This window comes from Abramis brama (genome assembly GCF_963993115.1).
Source record: "Abramis brama genome assembly, chromosome: 19".
NCBI classification, from domain to species: domain Eukaryota; kingdom Metazoa; phylum Chordata; class Actinopteri; order Cypriniformes; family Leuciscidae; genus Abramis; species Abramis brama.
In genome coordinates this window covers 15,366,639-15,377,903 of record NC_139981.1, presented here as the reverse complement: position 1 = coordinate 15,377,903, position 11,265 = coordinate 15,366,639, and the positions used below count along the sequence as shown (strand labels likewise).

General features: G+C 39.9%; 1 protein-coding gene across 2 annotated transcripts in view; it reads left to right on the top strand.

Moving 5' to 3' along the window:
• The window catches only part of smap1 (small ArfGAP 1), a 107,802-nt gene that overhangs the window by 95,827 nt on the left and 710 nt on the right, over positions 1-11,265 (top strand). For both annotated transcript variants that reach the window (XM_084093882.1, XM_084093881.1), the window contains 2 exons: positions 6,249-6,474; positions 7,042-7,358. In XM_084093882.1, coding sequence (XP_083950008.1) covers positions 6,249-6,474; positions 7,042-7,358 — 543 coding nt within the window. The remainder of the gene's footprint in view (positions 1-6,248; positions 6,475-7,041; positions 7,359-11,265) is intronic.

Here is an 11,265-nt window from a genome sequence, read left to right as displayed (position 1 = left end):
ATAGACTGTCGCTAAAAAATGCTCACTATGGACTCGAAATCCAGGGGCTGCATGCAATGGCTGCTCTGCTAGTGTTGGTTAGCAACGGAGTAGCTTACCATTCCAGTGACGTTGCCGAATGTTGAAATCCAAGATGGCGGCGCCCGTGTAACAACAACAACATTTTCAACATACCATTTTATCCCTTTTAACAAATTCTGCCACTTTAAAAATTGTACCAATGAGAATAAATAAAATGCATCTTTTATATCACCTTTACTCAAAATTCCAGTTCAGTTCATCTTTAAAGCCAGAGAGCTTGAAAACATAGCCAATCTGCTCACACATCTCAGGAAAAGGTGAGGCTGTCGCTTGTGACCACATGCAAATTGTTAGGATATTTAAAGAACACTTATGCATATTTTAGGATTCAGGGACAGTAAAGCGTCAAGTGTATTAATTTTTCTCTTCACCAGATGTGGTAAGCTAGCCTTAATTGGTCTTGCTTTTTTCACATATACAATGTGTGCATGTATGCATGTTCTTGCTTTTCTAGGGCAGCTCATTTTCTTAAAGGCATTCTTGAGTCAGAACGTCCTTGGGTGTCTAAGCAGGGTGTTAAATGTTATGGCAGAGTGGCATCAGGCTTTATTCTCAGCCATATTTGTCAGTGGAAAATATAGCTGAAATATTAAATAACCCTAACCCAACCCTAACTCTTTGTGGTCCATATATATTTATATACAGCCATTTTTAGCAGATACTCGCCATAAAATAATGTCCATTTTCTATAGAATCACAGGAAGCCTTTACCTATTGAAATGTTAAATTAGTGCCATAGTGGTCTTTTATACTTATGGTATTTTTGTTAATGTATGAAGCAGAAGGTGGAATCATGCTGCTTTTATGTGGGAATATTACCTGTACTTAATGGCACGTCTAGACCAGCTGAGTATCGATCACGACAAGTGAGGCAGTGGATATATTACTAGAAGGCTGACTGGAAAAAACATATAGGTCAGAGTGCTAATGCAGGCTCAGATTTCTCCATCTTTTATCTGTAACCACTGCTAACACAGTTAACTGATCCCAGAGCAGCACCGCAGGGACACTGTTCTTCACAATATCTGTTGGACCAGTGGAGGTCATGAACGCAATACAACCGGAAAATCTCAATGGCTGATGGGATTGTTGTTTGTAATGAAATTGGCAGAGAACTTCATAAATGTTCTCAAACCTTTCTAAAGGAATATTCTTGTCCTTGAAGAATTCATCTAAATGCTTACTTTTAATTTCGAGGTCTGAAATCGCAACAGAGAATTGTGAAAATCTGGCATCAAATGAGTTGGCATGAGTAGTTTTTCGGATTTTTTGGTGCAAACATGTTTGGTAACGTCATATTTGGTGTGAACGTGCCCAAACTCTTCGTTTATTTTTCCCCCCTTTATGTTGTTGATTGTGTGTCTCTGTGTTCCCCAGATGGCCTCTTGTCTCATCCGCTCTTTCCTGCTGACTGATCCTCAGACTCTGAGCTGCAGTGGGACCTTGGCAGGGTGGCACTGCCAGACTCTGATCTGGCACATACCCAGTCTGCACCCACTGCTGCGAACAGCCGTCTTCACTAAATCCAACCTAACACATTTGTGATTTTGGGGCACTTCTGTTCTTTTGTTTCTTCTTTTCTTTTTTTGTGCTCAGGTTTTTCTGGTTTCCCAGGCAGAAGGGTGCTGTGGGGAAGAGTGGATTAGCCCAGCCCACAGCACCACCAGAGTGCTAATTATCTGTGTGGGGCTGCTAATCAGACAAAGCCTACTCTGTTGCACATAAATTCTCTCTCTCTCTCTCTCTCTCTCTCTCTCTCTCTCTCTCTCTCTCTCTCTCTCTCTCTCTCTCTCTCTCTCTCTCTCTCTCTCTCTCTCTCTCTCTCTCTCTGTGGGGTATGAGTGAATTGTGTTTGGGGGTGGATAGAGCTGGAATATGCATGGTGCTCTGTGAATGTCACAGTGAAATACAGGCTGCACTGTGTGTTTGTACGGTGCGTGTGTGTTTCTGTGCTAATGTGGGGGAGTGAGAGATCAAATATTCATGGTTTTGGTGCCACGCTGATTGTTGATGGATGAGAAGTTGTCTTAGTTGTTTTCGTTTAATACACGATACATCACTATTCAATACATTGCAAAGCAATACAGTGATGTAATTGGACCGCTATCAAAAGGGCGGCTAACACAAGATTTTTGATCTTTTTTTTTTTGTCCGTTCAGTAGATTTGTCTGTTCTATCTGTCATTCTATCATCTTATCTATAATTCTATCTATCGTTCTATCTATCTTGCTATCTTCCATTCTATCGTTCTGACGTTCTATCGTTTGTTTTATCTAACGTTCTGTCTTTCATTCTATTTATCTTAATGTTCTGTCGTTTGTTCTACATATCTAATGTTTTGTTGTTCGCTCAACCCATCTAACGTTTTGTCCTCTGTTCTACCCATCTTACGTTTTTTTCGTTCGTTCTACCTATCTAACGCTGTTGTTCGTTCTAACATTCTTTCGATCCTTCTAACGTTCTGTCGTTCATTCTAACATTGTCATTTGCTCTACCTAATGTTCTGTCGTTTATTCTACCTATCTATCGTTCTGTTGTTCTATCTATCATTCTGTCGTTCGTCCTACCTATCTATTGTTCTGTCGTTCATTCCACCGATCTGTCATTCTGTTGTTCTGTCGATCTATCGTTCTGTCGTTTGCTCTACCTATATAACGCTGTCGTTTGTTCTAACGTTCTGTCGTTCTAACGTTCTGTCGATCGTTCTACCCATCTAATGTTCTGTTCGTTCTGTTCTATCTACAGTATCTATCATTCTGTCGTTTGCTCTACCTATCTAACGTTCTTTCATTCTTTCTACCTATCTATCGTTCTGTTGTTCTACCTATCTATCGTTCTGTTGATTGCTCTACCCATCTAACGTGCTGCCGTTAGTTCTAATGTTTTGTCATTCGTTCTACGTATTTAACGTTCTGCCGTTTGTTCAACCTATCTGTTGTCATATCTATCTATTATTCGGTTGTTTGCTCTACCTATTTAATGTTCTGTCGTTTGCTCTACCTATCTAACGTTCTGTCGTTTGTTCTATCTGTCGTTCTGTTGATCCTTCTATCTATATATTGTTCTAGCAATTGTTCTAGCTATATATACAGCAGCAATATATAGTTCTATCTATCATTCTTTTGTTCTGTCCATCTACCATTTGTTCTATTATTCTGTTGCTAATTCTGTCAATACAATATTATAGTGACACAGCCCTTAATATGTTAATATGTGTTGTGTGGATATATATAGAAGAGGAAGCATTGCAATCTTTGTAGCATACTTTTGAGATGCACATTCATGTGAGCATCCCATCACAATAAACTAAAGACGTGTGCATGTGAGAACAAAAAAATGTTTTGTCTCTCCCGCTCATCCATGCAGCATAGAGAATATATCTGCTCCTCTCTCTGAATTCTGGAGTGTTGGTCTCCTGTCCTCCCCCTCCTCATCTATTTTTAATTCTAATAGCATTTCCTGTGTCCCTCTGCGGACCCCCCGATGGATCCCTTCAAATGTCACTCGTATTACAAATAGAGAAAAGGGCTTATGTCATCTCTTTTTCATAAATTGGCCTAAAAAAAAGCTCACTCCTGCCAAGTATGTATGTTCTTGCTTGTTGCTGAGGTCTTGAGACTAGCTGTCAAGAGTTTGTGTGATTTTCTCGTCTCTTCTCTCATGCATACCAAATCATGAACCCATTATAGAATGTAGCAAGCATTTGTTAGCATCAGCCTTAACAGGTTAATCAGCCGAGGGGTTTACGTATCAGATCTGCGAGGCGGTGTTTGGCTTATCGTGCCGCAGTGCTGTTCACCCGTGTTCAGCTCTGCTCGGTTCTTATCAGATGTGGCGACTGGCGCAGCAGCAGCTGGAGGTGTTCCTCCCACATACCTAAGCGCAGAGTTGTGTATCGTCGGCCCATCTAAATGGGAAGAGAGCGTCCGCATGTGTCCCTGCCAACCTCCACCCCATCCTCCCAACCCTGCCTTTTTGTCTCTGATTACTGTGGATCATATCCGTGCCCGATGCTCCGGGACACTGATGGATAGACAGCAGGAGAGCGGAGACTGTCTCTGAATAGCACTCTTATCGTTTAGTTTTATTTATGAGCTCATGTCAGGCACGTACTTCAGCAGTGAACTTGTTCGATATCTGCCATCTGAGTAAGCATGTTTGCCACTTAATGATACTAGAGTGGGGTGATTTTTGTGGGGAAAATCGATTGATACACATCTATTTGTTTTCGCTCGATTTGAATTCAAATGATGTGGCACATTCTCCCCTCTGTTTTTTCACTCCCTCTCTCTGCTTTTCTCTTTCACTCTCTATGGAGGGTGAAATGTTATAATTAGCTTTAGTGCTTAAAAGACCCTGTGAAATCGTTTGGCAGATCAGTTTCTTTCCTTTGTTAACTTATTTGTTTTAATAGAGAGTTTCTTGTGCTCACCAAGGCTGCATTTATTTGATCAAAATACATTAAAAACAGTAACATTATGAAATAGTATTAGTTCTATTATATATATTCTATTTTAATTGATTTTAAAATGTAATTTATTCTTTTGGTGGCAAAGCTGAATTTTCAGCATCATTACTCCAATCTTCAGTGTCACATGATCCTTAAGAAATCATTCTAATATGAAGATTTGGTGCTCAAGAAACTTTTCTTGTTATTATACGTGTTAAAAACAGTTGTGCTGCTTAATATTTTTGTTGAAAGGTTTTTTTTATGATCAAAAGAATAGCATTTATTTGAAATAGAAATGTTTTGTAATGCAGTTTAATGCATTCTTTCTGAGTAAAAGTATTCATTTCTTTCAAAAATTAAAAAAATTCTGTACCCAAACTTTTAAAAGGTAGTGCATTTGCAACAAAATTGCAGCCAAAAGACAAAGACACTAGGATTCATGAAGTCCATCTGGCATGGCTAATTTATACAGTAGCATGGTGTGTTGCTAGCTAGCGCACCTCAGTCCTGCTTAAATAGTGTGATGCCCTCCTGGTTCTTAATCAGGAATGGAATGGAGCCTGTGCCAAATCTCAGCAAGGCTCGCCCAGGTCTCGCACATCACTGAACATGACCTTGGGCCACTGTTGAGTTTCTGCAGCCATGTGCCATCAGAGTCAGTCAGTTACTTGTCAGCATGCTGACTTTCCTGAACATATGAACTATGATTTGGGCCTAGAATTTTCCCTCAGTTTCATATTGCCAGACTTGCTTTTTGGAGGGTAACCATGGCATCAGCCATACCATCTGCAGCTTTGTGGCTGCTAGTCTAGCGTCACACGACTGTAATTGAGTAAAAGGATGCAGGTGCTTTGACTGAACACAAACTGCCTCTTACTGATTGTCTCCTCCATCTTTTGCTATTTGTGTGCGCTGTAACTTTGCGTAAACGGTGAATTGTGTCTCCTCTTCCTGAGCTATTCATTCATCACAGCTGCAGTCTAATTAATGTCATTTCTCTGCTTGAAGATGATGAAGCCTTTCTTTCATCTTTGTGTGTGTGTATTTGTGTCTTCTCTCCTCTGAGTTTATACAGGATGGATATTTTTAACCAACTTTGATTTGATTATTTGCCATCTTTTGACTCTCTCTTTTGGTTCCTTAAGAACCATTGTTCAGTGAATCTTTGCAGGCGAAATGCTGGCATTTCAATAGGAATCCACATGATTGAGAATTTCACGTTAGAGCGAAAGATTTCTACAGAAAGCTGCTTGGTTTGAAAGTGACTTCTGTGTGAGCTGTGTTTTATACATTGCTACACCATTTAGAATGAACAAATTTTGCTAATGTGACTGCACCTTTTCTGGTACTGTGGCAGCAACATAGTCCAGTTTTGATTCCAGCCTAAGCTACTTAATAAGCAGACCTTAAATGGCCCATGCTTAACATGAGCATGAATATGATAATTTTTTGGTACTTTTCCTCTTAGTGGTATTTTTCTGTGGATGTTTGGAGCTGTATCCAGTTGATTTGGCACAGGTTTTCCACCATTTAGTCTGGAAAGTCTGTAGAGATACCCAATTTGGCTCATGATTTTAAGGCCCACATATATATCCATGCGTGTGTGTGTGATTGCTAATGAGTTTGTCGATTTATCAGGAATTTATGTTTTGAGAGTGCATTATCAGGTGTTGAGAGTCTGTGTGGCTTTAAGTCAACCGTCTCCTGTGCTCTGCAGGTCAGTTCCAGTAAGGCAGCTGGGAGCATTCAAGCTAGCTCTGCCGGAGGGGCTGTGGCAGGTGCTACGGCCACCGGAAGTTCTGCTCCAGCACAGGGAGATCTGGACCTGTTCAGCGAAACCAGCGGGAGCAGCAAAGCAGAGGAATCGGCCAAGAAACCTCTCTCCAAGGACTCCATTCTCTCCCTGTATGGCTCCAGCACCGTCCCACAACAGCCTGCACAAGGTACATCCATCCCCCAGAGTCCCACTTTCTTATTCCTCTGAGAATGAGCGATCTGAGCGAGAAAATGCTGATCTATAAATGGCGCTTTGCGTCCAGAGTCCATTTCTAATGGTGCAGTGGGAGTGTGTGTGTTTGAGAGAAAGAGAAAGCAAGCAAGGTTCTTGAGAAGCCCTGCTTTAATGGGAGTATCAATAATTCAAGCACTGCGTGTCTCAGCACTCTGATACTGCTGAACGAGGTTTAAAGCTGCCTGCTTCTCCTGCCCCGCTCTTCAAAGAGGACATTTCCCAAAACCTCAGATGCTCAAAATGAAGACTCCACCATCAGGACGCTTTATATGTCCCCTTTCATCCTGCACACCTCTCCTATCTCAAAGATCCATTTTCTCTGTGCTTAGGGCAAGAAACTGCACACATTATCCCAGATATTGATTGCTCTCCTCTGCCTGTGATGCTTTGTGTGTCCGTGTCCTCTGGTCTGCTTCTGTTTTTGTCTCTTTGAACATATTGAACATGGCGTTGTGTGTAAATCTTATTTGTGAACCTTTGTGCAATTCTGCTCCCACAGCGACTGCGATGTTCATGGGTCCGTCTCAGATGCAGTTCCCTGCGCAGCCACAGGGGAACTTCCAGGCTTTCCCCGGGATGGGAGGAGCCATGCCGCCCACTACCATGATGGGGGCCGTCATGGGCCAGGGTGGCGCGATGATGGGCCAAAATACGGGCATGATGGTTGGCATGACAATGCCTAATGGTTTCATGGGCAACGCACAGCCTGGGGTGATGGGCTTGGCTCCAGGCATGATGGGACCTCAGGGCATGGTGGCCCCTCAAAACATGTATGCCATGCAGCCAGGTCAGCAAGGACAGTGGAATATGGCACAGGTATGTAATGGTGCTGTAAGCAATTTACTACAAATAAAATGTCCCTACAGTCACTGAAATTAGTGTCTTATGAATTCATACCTGTCTCTGTGACAGCTCTGAAAAAAAAAAAAAAGGTTTTCAACATTGATTATAAGAAATGTTTCTTGAGCAGCAAGTCAGTATATTAAAATGATTTCTGAAGGATCATGTGACTGAAAAAACATTAAAATAGAAAACCGTTGTTTTAGATTGTAATAGTATTCACAATAGTACTGTATATTTGATCAAATAAATGCAGCCGTGGTGAGCAAGTATAATTAGGAAGGCCCACTCAGGAAGATATTTACATCTAAAACATTCAAAACTACTTTTATATTGTTTTATAAAGTTGGTAATTAGATACCATATACCATAGATAGGTAATTATTAGAATATTCTGTGCTGTAATGTTAAATGAAGTCCTTATGAAACTAGTTGTACTTATGAGTTTGAATTGGTAGATCTGTCGAGTGGTAATCTTGTTGAAAGCAGATAACAGCTAGTTAGCTCCATTGGAAAAAGGAAAGAGCCTATCAATTTTGCCTGTCAAAGTATTCAAAAAGCTGGCAAACAAATGATAAATGCAATCATATCATGAGATAAACAGAACCAAAAAAAATGAAGTGAAATAAGGGGACCTGAGAAATGTCATAATTCAATACTGTCAAGTCACATACTGGAGGTCAAGAGCTTCAGGTGAGGTTCATAATGTTCTTCTGGGGGTATATTTTTAACCAACCCTCTCAGAATCTGCCATGAGTCACTGATATGACGCAATGGCTGCAGTGGATCAGTATCTGCTTTTTATAGAGAGAACATCTATATCTGAAGCTATTACCATTCATCACATTCGATTCCCACAATGCATCTCCCGGGATCCCACAAAGCTTTCATTTTTTTCAGATCGGATCTTTCACATTTTCAAAGCCATTTTAGGTGAAAAGCGAGTTGTCACATTCAGTCTCTCTCGGTCACTCTCACCATATAATCAGAGATTCATAATAAGGGTTTTTAAAATCCTCATCTAATCTGCTGTCACCTCTCATCTGCATGTGGCTCATTAAAGACAAGGGCTCAGTGACTCCGACCTCTCATCTTCTATCATCTCCCTGCCTCCCGTGGCCCATGACCCTCTGTGTATGAGGCTGTGAACGAGGGAGTCCGAGATTTCAGCCTCCGGGAGGTTAATTACACATCATAAATCAATATAGTGTGCCTTACACTCACACGGGCTTAATTAAAATCCCTCCCCACAATGCAAGCGTGTGCAGGACGAGTTATAGGCCTTCCGCAGCACATTTGTATTTTGAGAGAGCGGTTGAGAAAAGAAATGCTTGTGCTTAATGGTTTTTTGGAGTGAGGGTAATTTTGCCGCACGGTTCCTGGGAGGAGTGTTTTTTTTTCTGAGATGGATCTGACTTGAAATGTTTTTCTTTGTTACCCAGCACACAGGGAGGAGAAGAATCATTAGCGTTTGATATTCACTCCCTTTAATACGGCTCTTGGAGTATTTACAAACACACACACACTCTAACAGCACACTTATTTCTCTGTGCGTATGCGGTATTGTTGCGGAGGAAGCAGGTGTAATTATGAGATTGGCCAAATTTGTCCTGCTAAATGAAGTCTAGGTCCACAGTGGGTCCTCCTGAGTATTTTGGGAAGGTTTTTTTAAAAACATTTTTCCCTCTGACTATCTCACTCTAGTCATACACTTCATGGCCTAAAGCGGTTTAGTCACCTTGTGAGACATCAGAGCACTCCAGGAGTTCACGGTGATGGATAACCTCCCTCTCCGCCTCAGGAACGGCTTTAGTGCTTTGGAATTAAACATGAATAGGAGGCCGATGAAATATGTGCATTGTAGTCTGTATTTCAAGATTGTATGGGAAAAGGCAAATGCTACTGTTTCTGTATTTTTAAAGTGGCTTTTTGTACCACATCAATATGTATTCCCTTCAATCTACTACCATTCAAACATTTAGGTTCGGTGAGATTTTTGAATGTCATTATAAAGTCTCTTATGCTCATCAAGACCACATTTATTTTATATTAAATATAGTAAAATTGTGAAAATTATTTGAATATATTTTAAAGTGTATTTTTTTTCCTGTGATGACAATGCAAAATTTTCAGCATCATTACTCCAGTCTTTGTCGTGTCACATGATCCTTTGGAAATCATTCTAATATAATGATTTGGTGACCAATAAACGTTTCTTAGTTGAAAACATGCCAAAAGAACAGCATTTATTTGAAATAGAAATGTTTTGTAACAATGTGAATGTTTTTACTGACTGTCTTGATCAATTTAATGCATCCTTGCTGAATTTTTTGTATTAATTTCTTAAAAATAAATATTTGGAACGTTTGTGTGGTCTAAAAACATATACTGTAATTATGGTCGTAATTTCTTTTTTCATTACTATTTTATGCAATATTTATGCAAGCTATGTAGTTCTTAAGTCATTTATATGCAAATGAGCTCTGTTTTGATTGGCTCATTTCACTGTTACGCTCCACAGATCGGGCTGAGCTGAATAGTGGCTAAGCAGTTATGTAAACATTAACGTAACAATGTATGTAAACACCAACCATCCAGTCAATTAATAAGGTTGACTATTTTTTGAAAGCTGTGTCAGCGTCTTCGAGAGGCTTTTAGCGTGCTAACAGTGGTTTAGTGTGCTGTTAGACTGTCAGCATGGTAAAACCACATCTCTCATCTCCCTCTAAAACACCGGCACTTCAGCCATCAAAGCGTCGTCTCTGTCACAAATCTACCGCATTCAGCGACATATTTCAAGACAATTACTGTCGGACTTGTTGCACTGATCATGTGCTGTGAGCAGTGTTCCTGTTATCATCCACAGTTCTCCTTGAAGAGATTAGTTTTGAGTAATAAAAGATTGTATTTTATTTTAGCCTTTGTAAATGCCAGACAACCAACTGACTGGTGGATTATGTAGTTTTGTACATCCATTGTCAACAGAGTACAGGCAACTCTTATTGCGAAGAAAGAAAAATCCTGTTTTCCATTATATATCCATTTTGACAGCTGGATAAAGATTGCACAAACTTTAGTTCCCAGAATTCAAGTTAATAATGAAAAATAGGAGACTGCTTATTTGAAACCATTAGTTTTTCTCTCTCTGCTGGCTATAAGCTGTAGAGACAGGAGTATAAATCAGACAGACATGTCTGATGGGCTGCCCCACAGGACCAGTCAGGAAGAATACTGGTGGAAGTCAAGGGAAAAGGGCAGAGGTATAGAAAATGAAAGGGAGATAGAAGTAGACGAAGAGTAATAAGAGGGGTGAGTGAGTTTAAAAATCAGAGGACAGTTTAGTAAATCTGAAAAAAAGAAAAGAGGAAAATGGAACTTTGGAGGGAAAGGCCATCCTCGGGTGAAATTACTGGTCGTATATCTGATATCTGATGAAAAAAAGACACTTTTACTTTTCATGCGACTGCAGATACTTCACCAAAAGCAAGAATATTTCTCTTTTAATAACAAGACTCCTAGTGACCTTCATAGACACATCTTAACAGTCATGCAATCTTGTGAGTGATCAGTTTGAACTTTAAATACTTTTATTCAGTAAGGATGCATCAAATTGATCAAAAGTGACAGTAAAGACATTTATAATGTTACAAATTTGTATTTTTAAATAAATGCTATTCTTTTTACTGATATGCTATTATATGCTATTCTTTTCTTTTAACTTTTTATTTATCAAAAAATCTTGGGAAAAAAAATGTAGCACTGTTTCCATAAAACAATTAAGCAGCATAACTGTTTTCAACATTGATGATAATAAGAAATGTTTCTTGAGCCCCAGATATTAGAATGATTTCTGAAGGATCATGTGACACTGAATATTTCACAA